This window comes from Musca domestica, unplaced genomic scaffold, assembly GCF_030504385.1.
Source record: "Musca domestica strain aabys unplaced genomic scaffold, Musca_domestica.polishedcontigs.V.1.1 69, whole genome shotgun sequence".
NCBI classification, from domain to species: Eukaryota; Metazoa; Arthropoda; class Insecta; order Diptera; family Muscidae; genus Musca; species Musca domestica.
In genome coordinates, this window is record NW_026712380.1 from 516,590 (window position 1) to 542,432 (window position 25,843).

The 25,843-nt window shown below is 34.3% G+C and overlaps 2 protein-coding genes across 9 annotated transcripts in view; both read right to left on the bottom strand.

Moving 5' to 3' along the window:
• Positions 1-1,759: 1,759 nt before the first annotated feature.
• LOC131805975 (microsomal glutathione S-transferase 1-like) lies at positions 1,760-8,184 on the bottom strand. Of its 3 annotated transcripts, none has more exons than XM_059129791.1 (5): positions 8,067-8,184; positions 5,229-5,470; positions 2,276-2,311; positions 2,098-2,177; positions 1,760-2,034 (listed from the first exon to the last, which is right to left on the bottom strand). In XM_059129791.1, exons 2-5 carry the CDS (start codon positions 5,403-5,405, stop codon positions 1,782-1,784), a joined length of 546 nt encoding a protein of 181 aa, XP_058985774.1. In that variant the 5' UTR covers positions 5,406-5,470; positions 8,067-8,184; the 3' UTR covers positions 1,760-1,781. The 3 variants fall into 3 exon arrangements, with proteins under 3 accessions (XP_058985774.1, XP_058985775.1, XP_058985776.1); XM_059129792.1 differs by lacking the exon at positions 8,067-8,184 and adding an exon at positions 5,741-5,759; XM_059129793.1 differs by lacking the exon at positions 2,276-2,311.
• Positions 8,185-11,533: 3,349 nt separating this feature from the next.
• The window catches only part of LOC101899801 (peptide transporter family 1), a 48,563-nt gene continuing 34,253 nt past the window's right edge, over positions 11,534-25,843 (bottom strand). For all 6 annotated transcript variants that reach the window (XM_059129785.1, XM_059129787.1, XM_059129786.1 and 3 more), the window contains 5 exons: positions 22,552-22,630; positions 17,537-17,765; positions 16,151-17,480; positions 15,854-16,090; positions 11,534-12,342 (listed from right to left, as the gene is read on the bottom strand). In XM_059129785.1, coding sequence (XP_058985768.1) covers positions 12,031-12,342; positions 15,854-16,090; positions 16,151-17,480; positions 17,537-17,765; positions 22,552-22,630 — 2,187 coding nt within the window. In that variant the 3' untranslated portion in view covers positions 11,534-12,030. The remainder of the gene's footprint in view (positions 12,343-15,853; positions 16,091-16,150; positions 17,481-17,536; positions 17,766-22,551; positions 22,631-25,843) is intronic.

The window sequence follows — 25,843 nt, forward strand, 5'->3', positions numbered from 1 at the left end:
TTTGGTAGATCTCCATCGACATGTCGACTATAGTAATTGAATGCTCGTCGATATGACATTTTATTCCTCATAGAACTTAGGGACAATTTTATTTTATCAACGGAGACGCCACTATGTCCTCATTCTACTGTCACTGTCAAATCACCGAGATTGAAGATATACAGGGGTGAGATAAAAAAAACTGCAACAAATTCAAACTCCATAATTTTTTTTACATTTTTTTTTTTAAATTGTATTGAATGAAAGCAAAAAATGTCGGAAATAGCATCAAATTTTAGAATATTGGTCATCTTTGGCACGAATTATTGCCTTCAAACGGCCAATGAAACCGTCACCGAATGTTGCTCTGCGGTATATTGGCCCATTCCCGGCGAAGTGCTTGCTTGAGGTGATCGACCTTGCCAACCTTGCTTTCCAAAATACTCCAGACACAATAGTCCAACGGATTGGTATCCGGAGATTTTGGTGGCCATTGTGCGCTGTAAATGAAGCAATGAAGCGTGCCCAAGGCTTTGATACACCCTCCAGAATATTTTCGCGATAATATTCGACATTTATTCTGATGCCACTGTCGATTAATAGAGCGAAGAGCGAGAGTTTTTCATCTCACCCTGTAAACTTTCTTCTCAGACGTAGATCCTCTCTTGGCTACTAGTAGTAGTAGTAGTAGAGTATTTTTTATTTAAACATTTCAAATTCGTTACAGTGTATGTAATATTAAATTAAACTTTTATGTAATATTAAATAAAAAATTAGATATATAATATCGATAAGACAATAGCCTATGGCTGTCTGTCTGTAGCTTATGTTGTAATTTTTTTTTTGTTTTTTTTTTTTTTTTTATTATTATTATTTTTTAAGACATTGTTTGAAAATACAAATTGGGATTTAAAAGTTAAATTCAGATAATAGCTGATTTCTATATTGTACACCAACGGTCTCCTTGTGAAGCACCTTTTGACTACGGTGAAGCTTAAGTTCCAACTAAATTAACTGTAATTTAACAGTTCCGATTCTCTGTTCTATTCATTATAGCCCTCACTGTTTAGTATGCCCATATATGGTGGTACCTTGGGCATTTCGAAGGTTTTAGCTCAAATTTTTCTAGCAGAACTTGAATTATATTGGTATTTGCTTCTCATTAAATGAAAACTCAATTTACAAACATTATTCAATATCGGTTGATATAAAGTCCTCCAGAAAAATAGGTGGCATATTCCAATTTTGAAATCTTTATAGCATTTTCTTTTTGTATCGAACTAAAAAACTTATTCTACTTCTTAATATTGTTGATATTTTGATAGAAAAAGTTCCTTCTTCCACTGACCTATAACTAATGCAGTTCCAAATTATATAAATGTATATGCATTCGTTTCGATATCAACGTGTATTACTAATCTTCCTGATTTTATTTTTTCTAATTTCAGTATTATCGAACGTGGTGAATCGGAATGCGGCGATCTTATTGAGGCTCACAAGAAATGTATGCGAGAACAAGGATTTAACATTTAAAATAGTTTCGTAGCAGCAAACAAATTGGATTACTTAATTTTCTGTTAAAATGTATTCTATTCTTATGACTCTATCCCAAAATCTCGAGTTCCTTTCGAAATGACAAATTTCAAAGAACTTCTTTCTAGCAATGTGTAGTCATTATGTGTTATTAATATGAAAAAAACGACGCTTAATTTATTAAAACAAAAATATGTTAAAATTAAAAAATATATAAACCAAATGAACAAAATAATATCATTTAATATTTAAATGAAATGCCTTTTAATTTAAATATATTTCAAATTTTCAAAACCAACAACAATTGCCATATAAATGGTAATGAGGAACATGACAAAGAAAGCTAAAAATCTGGAAGGTTGTGGCACAGGACGGAAGGCATACACCAAGGTGTGAATAATACGTGCCACAGAGGCTACGCGAAACAGATTGCAGGCAATTGTGGGATTTGGATCCGTGCAAATGTAGAGTAAAGCCATGGTGAAATAGGGTAAAATATTTTCCATATCATTGCGATGGGCTCTGTAATAATAAGATTCAAAATAAATTAGTTCATGATTGGTGTTGCAATTGTTTATAACTTACCTTCTAACTCTTTCCACATGTGGATCATTGAAAGCTACTTCTATATTCTTGAAAAACAGATCCTCTTGGTTCGGGAATACCTAAAACAGTTCGAGAATAAGTTTTTTTTTCAATATGAGTTTAGAATTGAGTTTTCCTATAATTTTTATTAAAAGTCTTTGTGTATGTGATAGTCTACCTTTTTAAGAAGACTGTGTGGCATTAGACCCAAAATCTGTAAAATTTCAAAACTTTTAACTTTTCCAACAATTTTGTTAATTTTAATTAGTAAATTCCAATTATTAAAAAATATGAAAGAGAAGCTAAATAGCTAAATTTTGAAAAAAAGCTGATTAAATCCATTAATAAAATAACAAATTCATATTGTAGTGCATGCTTATAAACCATGACTCTTAAAATATTAACTTGATTTAAAAGAGTTGTAAAAGATGATGTGTGAAAAAAGTGTGCATATAAATAAAATTTTGCTTAATTGAATAAATTCAAATAAAACCTAAAGGTAAATAATAAAATATGTTTAAAGTTTTAAATAAAGTATTGTGAAAGAAATGATAATGAAAGCACTTATACCAACTATAGTGCGTCGATGATGTATTGAGTACTTGGGATTCTATAGAATTTTTTTAAATATAGGTTTTTTTAAATACCCTACAATTCAATGTATTGGGGGTATTAAAAATATGATTGGACCAAAAATTATGTAACACCTAGAAATATTGGTCCAAGACATAGGGTGTCATATATGGATCTTCCTATCTCGAAGAGTCAACCAGCTATATGTGTTCGTCCGTCTGTCTGTCCATGCTAAGTTTTGATTACGCTACACCTTGTAATTATGGTCCGAAATTTCATGGTCAGAAAAGAAGCCTATTGTTGGGGGAGATTATAGCAAAATATTTCAGCATTGAAATGGACCAAAAACAAAAACAAATTTCTTGATTTTGCACTTGCTCTAGAGGTCACAATTATGGAGCAATCGACTCGGAATTTTGAATAGGGCTAGATAACAGAAGCCTACTAATTTGGATAGTCATCGAATAATATTTAACAGGTAGAAAAGATCATAACTTTTATCTTTACGAAAATTTTCATTAAACCGCGAAAATTTCTAATTCCAGCGATATCAAAATACACGCAAAGTTCACTTCTGACCATTACAGTGATGGTAATAGCCGAGATATTGGATGTATAGCAAAACATATACCATCTCATATAGTAAAGAAGGGGATGTTAGTTAGACCGTTTACAACTCAAGACGGCTCGACGGATTTTGACAATTCTCACCACTTCAGAATTGCCCTTATTAAAAAAAGATTCTAATAAAACTATGAATATTTTTCTCTAATATTTTGCGATATATTTTTTTATCTCATGAAATTTTTTCAATATGACTTACAATATTGAATTGAAAATATTTTAATATGTTTTTCACCTTACAATACTATGTATTATATTCAGGTCGCAATTATAGTCCGAAATTTTACATGGGGTAGAGATAGGTCAAAGATCAAAATAGAAGACTTTTGTTTTGGAATATCTTCGCAGATATTTAATCGACCAAAAACCTAAAAATTGTCTAGATTTTGGAATCGTTCTACAGTTCTCAACTAAGAACCAATAGACATGGATTCTTATACCCTCAACCATATGGTTTGATACGGCCAAAACGAGCCCAATCGAAATAAAGGTTTTAGATCCTATTTGGTCCAAACTTGGTATTATTATTAAAATTAGATCGAGTTCGGAGATGGGCAATATCGGTTCACCCCTTCTGGTACCTCCCCAAAAAATATCAAAATTTTCAAAAAAAAAAAAAAAGAGAAAGTATAATTCGATTTTGCCCCAACTTTGCAAATCCTAATATATGCCTCAGTGCTAGGTCATGTAGGAAAATGGACAGCATCGGTCTACTCCATGAAGTTCCTCCCACACAAAGGAACAAAATTTTGAATTATCTTATAAAATGTGATATAAGAGTCTGATTGTCTTCAAATTACACACATAAGAATATTTTTATGAACCCGATTTCTGGTGTGAACATGGAATATATCGGTCCACTCCTTCTGGCATTGAATATTCATGAAGTTTATAAAATGCGAAATTAACATATGATTCCATTAAGACTTGGAACATCTCAACAATTCTTTCAACATAAGATCTGTTATAAAGATGGTATATATCGGCGCACTCCTTCTAGTATCTCCCCCATAAAAGGTCAAAATTTTGAATATCCATGAAGCTCATAAAGGGCGATATTAACATCCGATTCCATTCAGACTTGATACATCTTAATATTTCCATCAACACAAGATCTGTTATAAAGATGGTAGAGATCGGACCATTTCTTCTGGTACCTCCCTTACATAGGGTTCAAGAAAATGGAAGTACGAAAATGGAATACTTAGGTCGACTATATTGGGTAATTCACGCACATTTTAGCATTTTCTAAATCTATAACTTATACTATTAAAAGTGAAGGAAGTAACCAATATTGTTATATAATATATATTTAGGTCCGATATGAAATTGTCCATATTGGCCCATTCCTTCGGAACCTACTTTATAGAGGGTCAACAATTTTAATAATCATAACAGAAGTCAACATATATTTAATTAATCGAACACTGGCTGAGGGAAATTTGGTAAAATTCAATATTTGAAAATTTTAGCAGAATTAACTGAAACTGTCAACAGAATTGTCTGAAATTTCGTATTTGAAGTTCACAATGTGTTTTAGACTCTTTGATTTAGATTGTTTGAAAACTTTTTTAAATTGAATTATTTCAGGGTCTGTAAATATGCAAAGTTAAAAGTTTTCGCCGAATTTCGGCTATAATTTTTTGTTAGCTTCAGTATCTATCTTGATGTCTTATCATGAAACGAATTTTCTTTAAAAAATGGAACTCAAGGATATTTACTATTTTTGGACTCTTAATGGGTTGTTTTATCTTCGCTAGATATCAGAAGTTCTTGGTTCTGTAATTTTTGTTTTTTTTCTTTCCAAAATCAATTCCGATTTCATAGATCTGTTGTTCTAACATCAGAACGGTTTTTCGAAAATGAATTTATAATCACGTTATCGTTTGTCAACATTTACTCTTGTGAAATATTGAAATTTTGAGTCTTCTTACCTTATTGCGGAAGCGTTGCAATGCCGTTAGCATAGACATCAACAACATTTTGCCAACCAAAACACTGGTCCATAGTAAGAAACAACAAAATACGCGATTTTCAAGGTTCAACAGAGAGAAGCCACCACTGGGCGTTGATTTGTTGTTGGGCATTGATGATATGGTCGCAGCATCCATTTTAATTCGTCTGATGTGTAGAATGTGTCGAAACTTGTTTACTTTTTAATGATCGGATCGCAAAACTGCAACGTAATAAAAGTGCGAGTGTGTGTATGTTTATAAAAATATTATATTGGAGATGATGTTGGAATTTTGGATCAAAACAAAAAATTAAAATGAATATATTCAAATACATATTAAAAATTAATATATTAATTAATTAAAATTAATAATATTTGATCGGACCATGATTTTGAAAAAACATATGTTAATGAGAACAATAGAAAAATTGACAGACCTTATATTATCATTCAATTATTAAACATTTAATTATTCAATTGCACTTCGTTAACCTTAATAAAATACGTCAGTTATTAGTAAGTTTTTTTACATTGTAACACAACCCAGCAACCACTTCCTTGCCCTTGTTAAATTTAAGATTGATTCTTAAGTAGTTATAATTGTGGAAAATTTATTAAAAATTGATTGCAGTGAATTTGGAGAAAATGCTACATTTGGCGATAATTTAAAAATAGTTTTTATAAACCAAAATTTTTTGGCAAATCTTAAATAAACAGTGAACAGTGAAATTCGATCTAGCTTTGGCACATTATCCAAAAAATTAATTATTATAGGAAATTTTGACTTAGAATGGATTTACAAAAAAATAAATTGTATTTTCCTTTCATACATGAACTCTAAAAAAGTCTGAGGAAAAATTGATTAAAAATTATGACATATAAGTGTTTTCCTGACAAATATTGGAAATGGACAAATAATGGAAACATTATTATATATTTCAGTTTTTAATATAGTACTTAGTTTTGGCCTTTAAAGTCCGATCCCTTAAAGTTTGTGTATACCGGGACTTCCTGTTATTAGGTTTATTTTTGAAGTTTCATGGAACCATTATATATCGACCAAAGACGTTAAAAATGATAAAAAGTGTTCTTGATGATCTTGAAGTTGAATATTGTCATACTTTCCACCATACACAGTATGGAGGGTATATTAAGTCCGTCATTCCGTTTGTAACTCATCGAAATAATAATAGGAAGATAAATTTTTGCACAGATCAGTTTTTTGTATGTAGGCATGTCAAGTTCGAAGATTAGCTATATCGGTCCACGATATCATATAATCCCCATATAACGGCACCCCCCGATATTCGGTATTTTCATGATTTTAGCCATATTTTTTCATTGGAATTGTCTGAAAATCCACACAAGGAGTTCCTTCTGAGTACTTTACCCCATGGAAGAGAATTGTCTATATAGGCCCACGATATCGTATATCCCCCATATAACGGTACCTTCCAATATTCGCTATTTTTTAATTGAATTATTTTTCAATAGAATTTTTCAATAGAATTGTCTTAAAATCCACACAAATTGTCTATATAGGTCCACGATATCGTTTAGCTCTCATATAACGGTACACCCCGATATTTGGTATTTTGATGAATTTAGACATTTTTGACCGGAATTGTTTCAAATTTGATTATATTAGCGTCATTATTCAACGAAATTATTTCAAATTTCGTATTTGAAGTTCGGAATCAGTACTACAGCCTATGACAATTACCACGTCTTCGTATAGTCCCCATAAAACATTTTAAATTTAAGTGGTATTTTTCGTTTTTTTTTTTTAATTTTTTAACATTTTTTCTATATTGATTTCATGCGTTCACATGTTCTCTTCTGTTTTAGAATAGCTATAATTTTTTTCATAAAGATTTAAACCTCACAAAATGTTTCCTTTGTTCATAAAGGCTCCAAATTTTGGGAGCTCGTAATAGCAAAAGTTAATTGAAAAACGGTGTGGTACGCGTCTTTCCATTTTTGGTCTTCTCTCATGTTGCGGTGTCAGAATGTGGTGATTAATCTTTGACTAATAAAATTAAACACAATATTATGTTTTACATGGTTGATATTACAAAATGGATTATCGGTAAATATTTTAGTATATCTCCATAAAAGGTACGCTTCTTGATTTTTTACTAGTCGATGGATTCAGACACAATTTTCAACCAAATTTTTTGTAAGTTTTTCAGAAATCAGTTTTTTAGCTTTAACTCCAGATTTTAGTTTTTTTTAACGACCTTTGTCATATTTTCAAATAATTTCGTTATAATTTATGTTTCTCTTATGTCCGAGGAATAAACATAATTTGGCCTTTTTTATTAATTTATTCTCTACGTTTGCAGCACTTTCATATATTTTCCATATACCTCATAAAATACATTTTTTGTTGGGTAGATTCAAATTCCAAGTCTGTCTTAAGATGGGATTACATTTTCTGAACCAAATGCAGTACAAAAAAAAATCAAATAATTTTTTTCCTGAAATCTCTATCATTCTTCAGTTGTGAAGGATATTTATTTCCATGGGTTTTTAAGCTCGGATGGTAGGGTATGCAATGCGTTCGACATCTCGTTCGACAATAGTTGTAATTTAATTGTATTTTTCATAGTTATTTTTTAATATTTTTCATTGATCTCAAATTTATAACTTAGTGCAAATAGCCTTTGCATGTAATGTTAAGATATTACATTAAAACACTATAATTAACTTTCATTGAACAATCATGAACAGTTAGATATGTTAATCTCAAAACAAAGTGATTTTTCTTTAAATTGCGCCGGGACACATTCATTTCATTTTTGATTTTAAAACTTACTTTGAACGTCTACGCGATATTAAGTTTAGATTCGATTAAATGTTACTGCGCCAGCGTTTAGAACTCGAATGATTTTGATACAAACTCTAAAGATATACAGATTTAAGCTCCATGAAACAGCATTCAGAATTGTTTTGCTGCATCGCTGTGCTTTTGCAAATGTGTTGTGTTTGCATCGGCACAATTGACCAAAACAAGTTAAGAGAGAAATATCTAGTTTCACTGGCTTACAGTTATTGCCAAAATGTTACGAAATTATTGATATTCATTGTTGTGGCATTAAGGATCTTTTCCGGCCTATATGTATTGTGAATGATAAACCCCCATATTAAATGTATTATTCTACTTTTTGATTTAACTCATAACATCAAAATTTCAAAAGCTAGTTTGAAATGGCGCATTTCTTTAGCATTCACCTTCGGATCGTCATATAAAAATGGGTCAACATTTTTTTTATTTTAGCAATTAATGTTTAAAAGACACATTTCTAGAAATACTCAGCAATAATTTACTACTTTTCATTCGTTATTATTTTTTTAGGTTGTGGTTTTCTATGTTACTTTAGCAAAAAAAAAAACAAACTTGGCTTGTGTTTCCCTGCAACTTAACTTGTATATTGCATTGGAGCTTTTGTGTAGCTAAAAATAATTATACAGTAGAAACCCTATAAAATCTTTATTCATTCTCAATAAGATTTAGTTATATTTTATTGGAAATTTTTCGTTTTAGTTTAAAGTATAACCAACAGCAATGAAGCGAATTCTTAAAACTATAACGTATTATTTTAATATCATATTTCCATTCCCAATAATTGTGAGAAATTTTCGATCAGAAAATGTTGATTTAATTTATTATTTAATTTTGTTGTTTTTTTTTTGGTAAAATCAAACGCATCATTGTTAAATTATAAACCAATCTGAAGATGGTTGACAGTAAAACAAAACATGGATCGTGCATGAACTTTTTAAACCAGCGTTGACAAGAAGTTAATAGCTAACAAGTAAAAAAGCTGTAAGTTCGGCCGGGCCGAACTTTGAATACCATTTGGTACAAATTTAACAATTAAAAAAAAAATAAATAAAATTCGTTAAAAATTCTGTTAAAATATTAAAAATACCGAATGTAGCCGTATATTAGGGTCTATACGACGACGTGGACCTGCAGAAACAACTTTTGTCACAAGCTATTACAATATTCAAATGCGAAATTTAAAAAATAATCTCAAATGAGTTTTGGAATGGTAGCTTTCTTTAGCATTCAAATATTAAATTTTGACCTACTATATTTAAGGGATAAATTTCTAAAAAATTCCTACAATAATTTTTTTGCATTGTAAACTTCTATGTTGCTATAGATTAAGAGGAACCAAAGTTGGCTTGTGTCTCTCTTAACCTCATTGAAGCTTTTGTGTAGTTAAAAACGAATTATACAGTAGAACCTCTGTAAATCCTTTATCAATCCTCAATACGATTTTTAGTATGGAGGGTATATTAAGTTTGTCATTCCGTTTGAAACACCTCGAAATATACATTTTAGACCCCACAAAGTATGTATATTCTTGATCAGCATAAAGTTCTATGTCGAAGTAGATTTATAATATTTTACTCAAATGTGTATTATGCCTGCAGGACTCTTGGTATTGAAAATGTAGGTCAACGTCTTCGTATGGCCCCCATATAACGGTACCTCCCGATATTCGGTATTTTGATGATTTTAGCGACATTATTTACCAGAATTGTTTCAGATTTGGTATTTGAAGTTCGTAATGAATACTACAGCCTATGACAGAAAATTGTCTGTGCAGGTCCACGTCATTGTATAGCCCCCATATAACGGTACCTCCCGCTATGCGGTATTTTGATGATTTTAGCGACACTATTTACCGGAATTGTTTCCAAATTGGTATTTAAAGTTCGTAACAGATACTACGGCTTAAGACAGAAAATGGGCTATGTAAGTTCACGTCTTCGTATAGCCCCCATATAACGGTACCTCCCTATATTCGATATTTTGATGATTTTACCTACAGATTTTTTTCAAGTTTCGCATTTGTATATTGTAATAGCTTGTGACAAAAGCCTTGCCTATGCAGGTCCACGTCGTCGTACAGACCCTAATATACGGATACTTTCGGTGTTTTTAGGATTTTAACAGAATTTTTAACGGATTTTATTTTTATTTTTTTTGTTTTGAAAATTGCCAAATTTGTACCAAATGGTGAAGGGTATTCAAAGTTCGGCCCGGCCGAACTTACAGCTTTTTTACTTGTTTTTATTAAGATTTTTAAATACCGAATATAATTAGTTACCGATATTTAGGGGCTATACGAAGACCTGGACTAGGCTATAGTATCCATTACGAACTTCAAATACCAAATTTGAAACAATTCCAGTACGGAATATCGGTAGGTGCCGTTGTTTGGGGGTTATACGAAGACGTGGACCTGCACAGATAATTTTCTATCATAGGTAGTATCCATTACGAACTTCAAATACTTCAGAACTACAAACAGTTGTGATGAATAATGTCGCTAAAATCATCAAAATACTGAATATCGGTAAGTTATATGGGGGCTATACGAAGGCTGGACCTGCACGGACAATTTTCCATCATAGGCTGTAGTATCCGTCAGGAACTTTAAGTACCAAATTTGAAACAATTCCGGTGAATAAGTTGCTTAACTCATCAAAGTACTGGATTTGGAGGGGTAGCGTTACATGGGGGCTATGGAAAGACGTAGACCTGCATAGCCAATTTTCCGTCACAGACATTAGTAACCATTATGAACTATTATTACGAAATTACAAAATATCGAAAATAGGGGCTATAACTAAACGTGGACCTTTATAGCCGATTTTCCGTACTAAAAGTCCTGAAGACGAAACACACATTTGAGTAAAATTTTAGCTAGAAGTGATTCCCGCAGACAGACGGTCATCGTTAAATTGACATAGAATTTTATGCTGATCAAAAATATATTTACTTTGTGGGGTGGGTCTAAAATGTGCATTTCGAGGTGTTACAAACGGAGTAACAAACTTCATATACCATTCATACTATGGTGGAGGGTATAACTAGGACTGTTGTAAGCGGCTTAACAATATCCTTATGCTTTAATGATTTCTTTCCTTTCTGCTTTCGATTTTTAGATAACGTCACTCGGTTGTCGATTGACCGAAAATCGTAATTTTACGAAAACACCAGGCAAACAGAAGTAGGAAAAGCAAGACGAAAAATATGTATGGTGTTGCTAGCATAAAGAATTATGCCCTACCATATTTTCACAATAAATCAGAGCCTATTTTAGGGAGCGTACTTTTTGTATGTGACTTTGAGCCTCAAAGTATGCTCTGAATTTTGTTTTATTTTTCATTGAATCAAAAAGAAACTCTAAATAAAACAACTTTCTTTTAAAAACATTTAAAATTCAATTTTGTTTTCATTAAAAAATTAGCAAATAACAAATATTTCTTTTAAAAATGTTTTTAGAGACTTTATTTGGGAGGTATTTTTTTATTGTACTAAAAAAAGTATAACTATTTTTTACAAAAATATACAATTGTACATACTTAACACTATTACATGCGATATATATTCGAATATTTGATTTTAACAAAAAATAAATGTATAACAGTTTATGTTAATATAACAGATTACAACTAATAACGATACGAAAATATAGTATATAAAAAATTATGTGGGCAAAATTAAAAGAACATGAGAAAAACAAAGATAGAATAAAAAAAGCAAAATAAATTATAAATGAAAAAATGTTTACAAAAAGAGATAAAATCAACGCATTGAGAAAATTATGAAAATATTGTACAGGAAGTGATCTTCTATTTATAACAGAGAAATATTGAGAGTATAAAAAGAGGAATTAGCTAGATAAGTACAGATCACAGTCAGGAAATGTTAAAGTGACACATTTCCCATTATTTTCTATTCAAAATTCAATTGAATTTCATTTCATATCTTCTTCATTGTGATCGTAGGCCTCATTCGTAACACCATTGTTGGTGGTGGTATCCTTCTGATTTTCCATATTGTTGTCCTTGCTGGCCATACGTTCTTCGTTGTTCTTGATTCTTTGTGGAGTTGATGGTTGCGCCGGTGGTAATTGTCCCATTTGTTCATTATTGGGTCTAACGGATTTCTCTCCGGCTTCTGGATCACCTTCTTCGCTGTGTGTTACATATTTATAACGCATTGCCAATAACATGAATATAAACATGTCGATGATCATGAGACCAGCAAAGAGTGCAAATTCAGCAGCCTGTGAATTAAAGAAAAAAAAATTGGTTAATGTGGCATTATTCGATTAAGATTTAAAAAATATCAAAAGTATAAGTTGGTTTTGCCGACAGAAAATTTTAGAAAATGTTGAAATTCGTGTGATGTTCTTGATATAGTGGAGAGATAAAAATACGGGTATGGTAACAAAATCGAACATTTATATCAAATTTACGCGAAATCATAAATTCAGTTTTCTGGTTAAGTTAAATATTTTGATATAGCAAATTGTAAAGAATCGCTGACTTGTTTCGCCAGCTATGACAGATAAAAGAATTTAAAATTGTAACCCTTTGTGGGCGAGGTATCAGTAGGGGTTCGCAGATATAACAGGGTGAGATGAAAAAACTACAACCAACTTCAAACTGCTGTCATTTCGAAGCCACTCGTCCGACAGCTGTTAAAATTATTCCAGTGACAGCTCATTATATTGTTTACAAGCGTACAAAAGCATTTTGGTGAGAATTTTCCAGAAAAAAATTATTCGTGACGGAATTAAGCGTGACAGTGTGATTTTTTATATTTGTCTGAAAACCCACAACTGGCTATCCTTAGAGCACTTCAGCATTTAAATGTGAATACATCTTTTGTGTCTCGTACCATCGCTCGTTACCATGATACTGGTAGCGTAGCCTGTCGTCAAGGAAGTAGACGGAAGAAAACAGCAACATCAGCAGAAATTGTTCGAAAAGCAAAGAAGCGTCGCAGTGGGTGAAAAATGGCTCGCGAGCTGAACATATCGCAATATTCCATTCGGCAAAAATTGAAAAATGAGCTCGCATCGGGGTAAAGCCATTGAAATTCCAAAAAGTTCAAGAACTTACACCGCAACAGAAAGAAAATAAACTCAGAACAGTTAAAGAGTTGCTTCGCTTGGCCCACAGTGGTGAACTGCCGAATTTGATCAGAAAACATTCGTTGTCCAGCAGTTTGTAAACAAACAAAATGATAGTGTTCACTTGCCAAAGAGGTCAGCTGAAAATGTGCACCTTCGGTTGGCTACCAGAACTCAAGCACCGGCCATGGTGTTGGTGTGGGACACTATAACAGCCGATGGTCGCACTCCGCTCGGTTTAATCGACCGTTGCATCGGAATAAATGCCGAATATTATCGCGAAATTATTGTGGATGGTGTATAAAAGCCTTGGGCACGAAAACATTTTGGTCGAAGACCTTGGACATTCCAATAGGACTCAGCACGCACCACCCAAGAATGGTTGCAAAATGAGGTTTCTCGCTTCATTTCCAGTTCACAATGGCCACCAAAATGTGCTGATACCAATCCTTTGGACTATTGTGTCTGGAGTATTTTGGAAAGCAAGGTTGACACTAAAAAAACCAGTGTCGATCACGTTAGGCAAGCGCTTCTCCGGGAATGGGCCAAAATACCGCAGAGCAATATTCGGGCAGCGTGTAACGGTTTCATCGGTCGTTTGAAGGCCATAATTCGTGCCAAAGGTGACCAATTCGAACAAATCTTAAATTATTCTAAAATTTGATGCTCTTTCCGAAACTTTTTGCTTTTATTCAATAAAATTTAAAAAAAAAATGTAAAAATTATGGCGTTGGACTTTGTTGCGGCTTTTTTTATCTCACCCTGTATTCCACCTTCACAGCAGATTTTGTGTTAGTAGACAAAATGAGATTTGTGAAATTTGAGGGAACCGGATGCTTATTTCGGATTTTATGATGTTTTTGGTTATTCAAAACATTGACTCTTTGTGGCTGAGGTACCAGAAGGAATGATTCGATCTCTAACATCTTTATAACAGACCTTGTGTTGATAGAAATATTAAGATTTGACAAGTTTGAATGGCATTGGATGTTAATTTCGTGTTTTATATTCTTCTTGGATATTCAAAATTTTGACCGTTTGTGTGGGAGGTACCAGAAAGAGTGGACCCATATATCCCATCTTCACACCAGAACTTGGGTTAATGAAAAAACCGTGTGAAAGAAAATCGGACTCTTATATCAGATTTTATAAGAGATATAATTATTCAACATTTTGACACTTTGTTGGTGTCGTAACAAGTGAACCGATATTGTCCATTTTCGCACCTGACCGTTTTTGTATCTGACCTACAACTGACGTAAATATTAAGATTTGCAAAGTTGTAGCAAAATCGGATTATCGCTTCCCTTTATGTGCAGAAAATATTGTTTTTTTTTTTTTTTTTTTTTTTTTTTTTTTTTTTTTTTTTGAAAATTTCTATCTTTACCAGAAGGTCCGATATATTCCAACTTACCAACAGACCTGGGGTAATGAAAGTATTGAGATGTGTGAAATTTGAAGACAATCAGACTCTTTCATCTCATTTTATAAGCGTTCTAATTATTCAAAATTTTGACACTTTGTGGGGGAGGTATTCGATGGAGTGGACCGATATTATAAATTTTTGCTTCTGACCTAGAACTGACGCAAATATTAGTATTTGCAAAGTTGGAGCAAATCGGATTATCGTTTCTCTTTCTGTGCAGAAAATATTTTCTTAATGAAAATCTCGGCCTTTTGTGAGGGTGGTGCCAGAAGGAGTGGACCGATATTGCCCATCTCCGAACTCGTTCTAAGTTTGACAAAAATATTACGATGTACCAAGTTTGGACCAAATCGGATACTCCTTTCGAGAGTTATCGTGTGCACCAGCCAGACAGACAGACGGACATTGCGAGATCGACTCCAAATGTTCTGAAACGGATTTGGTCCAAAGAGACCGTTATTTCGACTAGGCACGTTTTAACCGTATCAAATAATATGTATACCCTCTATAGACATATGGCTGAGGGTACAATCACCAAAGTTCGGCCGGGCCTATTAATACCCTCCACCATTTGGAAAAATTTGAAAAAAATCTGTCAAAAAATAAATTTTAAATGAAAACCGTTATATGAGGGCTATACGAAGATGAGGACCTCCTTATGCAATTTTTTGTCATAGGCTAGGCATTGGACATTCAAATATGAAATTTAAAACAATTCCGTTGAGTAATGTGCTAATATCATCAAAAGGCCAAAAAAGGGAGGTACCGCTAATGTGGGGTATACGAAAACGTGGACCTGCATAGAAAATTTTCTGTCATGGATTGAAGTATCCATTACGAACTTCAAATACGAAACTTGAGACAATTCCGGTGAATAATGTTGCTAAAATCATCAAAATACCGAATATTGGGAGGTATCGTTATATATGGTGGCTATACAAAGACGTGTACCTGCAAAAGTATTTTGTGTCATAAGCTGTATTACCCATTATGAACTTTAAATAAGAAATTCGAAACGATTCCGGTGAATAATGTTGCTAAAATCATTAAAATATGGAATATCGGGAGGTATGGTTATATGGTGGCTACATGAAAGCGAGGACCCACATAACCCATTTACGAACTTAACCTAATGGCAAAATACACATTTATGCAAAATGTTTGCATTCTGTCTCAATTTTACGCTGATCACGAATATATATATATTTGTTGGGTCCGATACCCTGTACATACCTGTGATTCGAAGAATTTCAGCTCGGCTATAACAACTACCAACATATTACCAATGGCCACCGACAAAAGCCAACAGGCTTGCAATACCGATTTCATACTCTGGGGAGCTTGAGTAAATGAGAATTCCAAACCGGTAATGGAGAACATAATTTCCGCAGCGGTGATGACAATGATCTGGGGCAACTGCCACATCATGTGGACAGAGTTGGGTTCGGTTACAACATGTTGCTGATAATTCTAAAAAAGAGAAAAAATGTTTAAAATATCTCTCATACCAAAGTCCCGAAGTCTACTTACAAATCCCTCCTTGAAATTTCCATTGGCCATGAGGACATATACACCTCCCGCTCGGGCAGTTAGATTCATAACCACTTGATCATTTAAAGCTAGAACAGCTTTTCCCCTCGCCACAGTTATCAACTGTGATGTGTTGTACGAAGCCAGCTCCGTCACAGTGTTGGCTGCATCGACAATGGTAAAGTTACCCTGACCAGCAGGAATATTTAACATGACACGGACCAAAGGATTGCCCAATTTGGGTTGTTCAGGACTATCCATGAATTCATGCATACGATCGTTGGCAATGAAATAACTGACGGCCTTGCCGGGCATCGTTTTAATCATACCCGATATTCCGGGACATGCAGGATCCGCCGATGAGGCATCAAAGCGATAAGAGGTAAGCATAGCCGATGGGACTTCCCTCTCCATCCACAAACCCAACGCCGGTACATGGCTTTCATTTTTCATATCACTCATGGGAAATTCGGTTAGGAATTTATAATCACAAGGCATGCCATTGTAAATTCGCAGCTGTGATGTTGTGGGCCCGGGGACAACAGGTGCCACCGCCTCCAATTTCAGTTCCACAAATGCCGATAGCAAGAAAGCTCCAGCAGCCAACAAACCTCCAAGTGTCAATTTCTGCAAGGGTCTGCGTATGCCAACCATGGACAACAGGGGATACAAGACATAATCGAACAATGGAATAAAGGCCAAAATCAGCAGAGGATTAACCACCTGCATTTGATCGGGTTTAATGAAGAAACCAAAAATTTCACCATCCATACGGGTGGCCTGGAAAGTCCACCTTGAACCCTGTTGATCGAACAATGCCCAGAAAACGGGGAAAGGCAAAAACAATACCAAAATCTTCAGCAACGTCTTTACATCGGAAACCATTTTGGAGCCCACAGCTGGTTCGGCATAGTCCAACCAATGTGGCTTGGGTTTTGTTTTGCGCTCTCTTCTCCAGCCACTGATGGCCTGGCTAATGCAACGTGAGACACCCAAAATCATGTTTCCTGCTGGGGGTTTCATCACATACAACCTCTTGCCGGCCACAAAAATTACCACCGACAACAACATGAGAACAGCAGGAACACCAAATGCCAATGAGAAACAATCATTGTCGCCGAAACAATGGACATCTTCACGCAGGATGGGTGTAACCGAAGTTGAAATCATGGAACCGGCATTAATGGCGAAATAGAAAAGGGAAAAGAATGTGGCCAATTGTTTTTCTTGTTCTGGAAGGCGGAATTGATCACCACCAAATGCAGATACGCAAGGTTTGATGCCTCCCGTACCGATGGCAATGAGAACGAGCCCCAATATGGTTACAGCCCTATAAAAAATTATTTATTAGAAATAAAATATGGATTCTAAAGGGGTTTGACTTACTGAACTGGCAGCTTCAGCACCGGCACGGCACCCAAGGCCATGATGACACCACCAATGGCATAAACAATGGACAAATTCAGAATGGTCTTGAATTTGCCCAGCCAACTGTCAGCAACGATGGCACCCACCAGGGGGCACAAATACACTAACATCGTAAAGACATGGAACAAGACCGTCGACGTATCATCGTCATATTGCAGTTTACTGGTCAGATATAGAACCAGGATGGCTGGAAAGACAATGAGATATTTTTTAAGTCGGATTAGAAAAATAATTAAAAATAACAATAAAATATCTGAGTTACGGGTTATTGAATTGACTTGAAAGAAAAATATTTCGCTCGACGGCAGTATTACTATCGATCGCGCAGACAGTGAAAGACCCGAAGATAGCCCAACATTAACGAGTCGTTCAGTGTATGGTGCCCAATATCAACAAGAATATATGAAATAAACGGTGAATAATGCAGCTAAAATCATCAAAATATCGTATATAAGGAGGTGCCGTCAAAATGGAGCTGTGCAAAGACCTGGACCAGCATAGACAATTTTCTGTCACAGGCTGTAGCATCCATTACGAACTTCAAATACCACATTTCAAACAATTTCGGTGGGTATTGTACCTAAAATCGTCAAAATACCGAATATGGGGAGGTACTGATATATGGGGCCTATACGAAGACCTGGACCCGCACAGACAATTTTCTGTCACAGACTGTAGTATTCATTACGAACTTCAAATACCAATTTTCAAACAATTCCGGTGAATAATGTCGCTAAAATCATCAAAATACCGAATATAGGGAGGTACCGTTATATGGGGGCTATACGAAGACGTGGACCTGCACAGACAATTTTCTGTCTTAGGGTGTAGTATCCATTTTGAACTTCAAATACCAAATTTGAAACAATGCCGGTGAAAAATGTCCCTAAAATCATCAAAATACCGAATATAGGGAGGTATTGTTATATGGGGGCTATATGAAAACGTGGACCTACATGGCCCATTTACGAACTTAACCTGCCTACTGGAAAAATAAACATGTGTGCAAAATTTTAGCCATCTATCTCAATTCATTCGAAAGATAGCGTGATTACAACAGACAGACAGACGGACAGACAGACAGACAGACGGACATCGCTAAATCGACTTAGAATTTTACGCTGATCAAGAATATATATACTTTGTTGGGTCTGACATGAGTATTTCGACGAGTTACAAACGGAATGACAAAGTTAATATACCCTCCATAGTATGGTGGAGGGTATAAAAACATTAAGTTCGTTCGGGCCAAACTTTTAATACCCTCCACCTTAGGGTAAAGGAAACATTAGAAGAGATGTGACAACAACCATTAAAATGCCGAATATTGGGAGGTATCGTTATATGGGGGCTATACCAAAACGTGGACCTATACATGCAATGTTTTGCCACACGTACAGGGACCCGTTATGACCTACATATACAAATTTTCAGACAAATCCGTGAAAAAATGTGGCATAAATCATCAAAATACCGAATATCGGGAGGTACCGTTATATGCTCTGCTAAATTTTGGCGCTCTACGTCAAATAATGTGGGCTGTATCGTGATTTCAACGGACAGACAGACAGACGGACTTAGAATTTTATGCTGATTATGAATTGGCCACAGAACTCAAGCGCCGGCCATGGTGATGATTGGGGCCGCCATAACAGCTGATTGTGGCTCTCGGTTCGTATTAATCGACCGTGGCATTTGCGAAAATATTCTGGAGGGTGTATGAAAGATTTGGGCACGCAAACATTTTGGCCGCAGACTTCGGACATTCCAACAGGACTCAGCACCATTGCACTCAGCACGCGCCACTCCAGAGTGGTAACAAAATGAGGCTCCTCGCTTCATTTCCAGTACAGTCCGTTGGACAATTGTAGCTAGAGTATTTTGGAAAGCAAGATGGGCACTAAAAAATACCAAAGTGTCGATCACCTTAAGCACCGCTTCGCTGGCAATACTCCAAAATACCGCAGAGCAACATTCGGGCAGCATGTGACGGTTTCATTGGCCGTTTGAAGGCCATTATTCGTGCCAAAGGTGACCACTTCGAACAAATCTAGACTTATTCTAAAAAAAAATGTTTTTATCTCACCCTGTACTATGGAGGGACTCATGTCAGACCCAATAAAGTTTATATATTTTTGATCAGCATAAAATTCGAAGTCGATTTAGCGATTTCCGTCTGCTAAAATTTTCACACATGTGTATTTTCCCAGTATGCAGGTAAATGGGTCATATCGGGTCACGTTTGCATGTTGCCCTCATGTAATGGTATCTCCCGATATTCGGTATTTTAATTATTTTAGCGGCGCTATTCACCGAAACTGTTTAAAATTTCGTAATTGAAGTTCGTAATGGGTACTACAGTCTATGACTGAAAATTACCTATGAAGGTATTAGTATAGCCACCATATGAAGGTACCTTCCACAATATAAAGGTACCTTCCGATATTCGCTATTTTGATTATTTTAGTGGCATTATTCACGGGAATTGTTTCAAATTTCGTAGTTGAAGTTCGTAATGGGTACTACAGTCTATAACAGAAAATCTCGTATGCAGGTCCACGTCTACGTGTAGCCTCGACATTTTGATAATTTTAATGACATTATTTCGTAATGAGTACTGCAACCTATGACAAAAAATTGTCTATGCAGATCTTCGTATAGCCACCATATAACGGTTCTCATTTAAACGGTATTTTTCGACGAAATTTTCTTAACGTTTTGCAAGTTCCTTCCAAATGGTGGAGGCTATTAGAAGTTCGGCCCAGCCAAGCTTAGGTGCTTTTGTACTTGTTTTCTCAAAATTCTCGAATTTCAAATGAAATCTTAAAAATTATTTCTAAAAGGTTCAGAAACTATAGTTTTCGTCAAGTTTTATAAGAAAACTTAACTTTTAATAATCTATGACGTAAAGAAAATTCGAATAATATAATATAATAATATTAAAACAAGTAAGCAAAGGCTACAGTCGAGCGGGGCCCACCGTTGAATACCCTACAACACTACAATAAACGATACAGTTTATATAGGCGAGATACTCGAAAGAATTCCACAAGATATTGTGACAAATAATAAAAGAAAACCATCAGGTTTCGTTCTCTAATTTTCGAATAATAGCAACTTAAACTAATTTGCTCATTTCCAATTTATTAGTAGATGTTGCACGTAAATGGTCTTCCTAGATCTGGAACCAATATTTCCCAGAGACCTATAATCTCTCAGAAGTGAAAAGATGATTAACATTTATTATTGGTTTTTGACTGAAACGCATCTATATGAGATACAGACATTTGACTATATTCTTCAACGAAATCAGCGTTAACGAAGTAGTCAGAAGTGCGTCTTTCCTGTATTTGTGAATTCTCCAAAAAGTCACTGGAATGGACATTTTCGTATTTTGTCTACAAAAGTTGGCAAACTATTTCGCACATTGAATATTTTTGGATGGCCATCCAAAACTGCTTGGCTTTTGCAATGTCCGGTAACCCAAAAAGAGTAGGCTTCTATTCTGACCCTCATCTTATCCCCATGCAAAATTTCGTAAGGATCGGGCCATAAATTCGATCTGTATATGATATCCTAACTACTTAGTTTTGTTAGCTGTAGAAATATTACCAAATGTTTAATTCAAAATGAAAATATGCCAAAAATATGACAAAATTGAAAAAATATGAGGAAATTTGCAAATCAATATTTTCATCTTTAGATCGATATTTTTATGCGATTTTTTAGATGTTTTTTCTTTTCTGCCAAGAGGCCATTCTGAATTAATGAGAACTGTCGAAATCAGTTCAGCCGTTCTCGACATAAAATAGATCTTTCAAGCACATCTTCTTTGATAGACATATATATCACACATATTTTCTATATATCCGTTTTGTTGGATGTTAACATCAATGTAAAGATCAGAAGTAACCTTGTGATGGCTTTGTGATTTCGCCGGGATTTAAAATATTCGCGGTTTAATGAAAAAATTTGAATTTTTTCAACAAAAAAGATATGGCCTATTTTACCCGCTAAATATTATCCGATGACCACCCAAATTGGTAGGCTTCTTCCCTGCCCTAAACTCTAGCTACATGCGAAATTCCGTGTCGATTGGTCTATAATTGCGACCTGTATAGCTACTGCAAAATCCGACATTTTTTCAGTATTTGGTCCATTTTAACCCCTAAACATTTGGCGATCATCTCCAAAAGAAATAGGGTTCTATTCTGACATTAACCCCACCTACATTTTAAATTTCGTGAAGATCGGGCTATAATTGCGACCTGTAGAGTGATTACAAATTAACATGGACAGACGGACAAACGGACAGACAGACGGACGGACATACATAGCTAGATCGACTCAGCTCGGCGAGCTAGGAAGATCCATATATCATAAAACTTATAATACCCCCAACACATAGTGTTGTAGGGTATAATAAAACTATCGGGAATGCATATTCGATCGAGCACCATAAAGTGGGTGGTACGATTATATGCGAACTACTGACTAAAACCTACTAAGATAATTTGTTGCCAAAGGTGGTTTATCTATTGCGAGCTTTGACATTTCATTGGACATTTGTCTCAAATCATCAGAATTCCGAGTGTCGGAAAGTACCTTTATATACCATTTTCCGATTTAAACCATTTTCAATCCCAGAAAAATTTCATATATAATATTAATATGAACAACAATTTTAGCTATCTGAACGGTCACTTCGAAAGTTAGAGTGATTTGAACAAACGGAAAGTTTTAAATCGTTTTAAAATTTTACGCTGATTCTTCTGTTGTTCCTCAAATGATCATTTCGATGAGTTACAAATTGAGTGACAAACATAATAGATTTAAAAAAAAATTCAGAATGAATTTCTCAATTGTTCCGTATTTTCAAATAATTTTAAAATTCTAACCACATTTTGAAGTTACATTACCGAAACAAACGCGGAAATTAATAACAAACAACAACAACAACACTTGATACTTACTTCGCATGCCATAATAATTGAAACGTTCACAGAACTCATTGCTGATAATAAAACCCACCGACTTGGGATATTTCACCGGCTGCAAAGAAAAGAAGAAAAAAAAAAAGACAACAAATTAATTTTATTTGTTTGTTTTCCGAACACATTCCATCACGTTCCATCAAAAAGAAGTAAAATGCAAGTAAGTGAGTTTACAAAAAAAAAAAAAATGTCATTCTGACAATGCAATACAATTGAACAAAAAAAAAAAAAAAAAGAAATATCTTTTCCTCAAAACAATGTAAGGCATTTCAGTTAAAACAGCCAGCCGAGTAGATTTGTTGACTATCTTTGCAGTTGTGGTCTTTTATCTCCAGCATGACTTAATTGAACACTGAGATAATTATTCTCTTATTTTTGGTTTGGTGCTGGGAGCCGTTGAACAAAACAGACAGAAACATAACTTGGCAACATAACTCCCAAACAATAATAGCGACAGCAACAACAACAACAACAACGGCAATCAACTGCCACAAAACAAGTATCAATCAAATCTTACCAAATGTGACACAGAAATACAACGAGTGAGAGTTTGTCGCAAAATACCAACGGTTGATTGAATGGTTACAGGTTTTGAAAAAAAGCAAAAGTATTTCTATGAAAATTGAATTTTTAATAAAATAATAGCTTATTCGTCGAAAAATTTGAATGGGCTTTTAATAGTCTTTGTTACATTGTTCGTAAGGCTTTAATGATAATCAAAAGTAAATGTTTTTTTTTTTTTTTTTTTAATAATTGCATTGAAATCAAATGTTTAGGCGAAATTCTAAGAAATTTTGTATCAACTGTATGAAAAAGTACCTCCAGACATACATATTATAATCTGAGATCTTTGTAAGACTAATATTGTGTGCGTCTTTAAGTAGGGTTATTGTATGATCAAAATGCTTTACTGTAATCTTTCAATGTCTTTTCCACCACCTGACTGGGACAGAGTAGTGGTATCACTCACCTTAGGGATATAAGGTTTCACATCGATCAAAAAACTGAGACATTCGAAAAATTATTTTTTTTTGTTTTTGTATATATTTTTTTTTTTTTGGATTTTTGAAAAAAAATGAAATCAGTGTTTAATTTATTGCGATACCTCTTGCAATGTTCGAAAAAATCGCTATTTTTTAATGTAAATATTCAGCTGTTTGAACTTTAGTACCTGTGGTCTAACTTGTTATGCAGAAGGAACAACTGAGCTCGAAAATTCGACTTTTAAATTCTACAACAAAGTTTTAGCGATCTGATGCACATAGGCGTACTAAACCGTCCAAATGAACTAAAACAAATTGAAACGGCGTTAAGTTTGCAATAAGCAAATTTTATGATGAAAACTTAAATTATATCCAAGTACGTTACATGGACTATAGGTCAAAACTGTTCTATTGAAGGGAAAATTGAATTTAAACTTGAAAACAAGACAAGCCAAAAAGTATCCGTCGGTTTTGCCGGCTGATGTATACCCTCAGCCACAGATCATTTATTAGAAAATATTTTGACTTGGGTTATGACTATTCAAACTATTGACCCTTTATGAGGGGCGGTTCCAAAGGTCCATTTCGTATTTGACCTAAGTCTCATATAAATATGCCAGATTTGAGATATATTTACTACTTCACTCACCTTTGCATAAGAAATGTAGCAATTTTTGGGAAAATAAGAAATGTGTGTGAGGTACCTAATATAGTTAACCGAAGCATTCCACTTCATATAACACTGAAAAAAATAGGTTGAGCATCTAACCTTTATTACCAAGTTTATGCGAATATTAATCAAAATTTAAACCGTTTTGTGGGGAAGGTATCAGAAGGAGTGAGCCGATGAATTCACATCACATCTCAGGTTAACAAGTTTTAAAAGAATCGCTGACTTGTTTCGAAAATTATAAGAGACATATATATTGAAAACTGCGACCCATTGTGGGGGAGATTCCAAAAGGGGTGGGCCAATATCTATCATCTTCACACCAGATCTTGTGGTAATAGAAATATTGGGATATGTGAAATTTGAAGGAAATCGGGTTCTTACTAGGCATTTATAAGGGTTTTGGTTATTCAAAATGTTGTACATTTGTGAAGGAGGTGCCAGAAGGATTAGACCAATATATTCTATCTTCATACCATATCTTTTGCTAGCAAAAATATTGAAATTTGCTAAGTTTGAAAATAATCGAATGTTCATTTCGCGTTTTATGAGGTACATAGTTATCCATTTTGGCACGTTGTGGCGGAGGTACCACAAGGAGTGGTCTGATATATTCTTCACACCAGATTATGTGTTGATAGAAATATTGTGATGTGTGAAATTTGAAGAGAATCGGATATATATTTTGCAAATTTAAAGAGATATAATTTTCCACAATTTTGACCCTTTGTGGGGAGGCACCAGAAGGAGTGGACCAACACATATCATGTTTACACCAGATCTTGGGTTAAAAAAATTTAAAGAGAATCGGATAAATATTTTGCAAATTATAAGAGGATTAATTATTGAAAATGTTGACCCTTTGTGGGGGAGGTAAATGTTGGAGAGGACCGATATTTTCCATTTTCGCTCCTGACCTAAAACTAATGCAAATATTGGGATTTACAATATTTGCACAAATAAGATCATAATTTCTTGTTCTATAAGGAAAATAATTGTCTATGAAAATGGTAATCTTTTGTGGGAGAGGTACCAGAAGGAGTGGACCGATATTGTGCATTTCCGAAATCGATCTAAGTTCTAATAATATTACAACAACTTTGGACCAAATCGGATATTAATTTGTAATCACACTACAGATCGCAATTATGGCCCGAAATTAAAAAAGGAGGTGGGGTAAGGCTATTGCTTTTGGAAAAGACAAAAAAAAAACGAAAATTTTCTTGATTTTTCAGTTGCTCAACAGGTCACAAGTGTAGACAAATTAACGAGAAATTTTGCATGGAGGTAGAGTGGAGGGAGGGCTGGGCTGGGCAGAAGGACAACATTAAGTGAGTAAAAAAACAATAACTACTACCCCGCGAATATTTTTAATCGCGGCGGAATCAAATCTTTGTTAATTCGCTTATAAGTCAAGAACTGTGGTACCGACTTTCAGTATTCTCATTAATTCGGAATTGTTTCTTGCCAGAAAAGGATAAAATTTAAGAAAATCGCATAAAAATAAGACAATAAAAAAGTTATCATTTTTGGTTAATTTTTTTCCTATTTTTGTCATATTTTTTATCGCATGCGATTTTTTAAACTTTTACTTACGATTTTGAATTGCACATTTTCT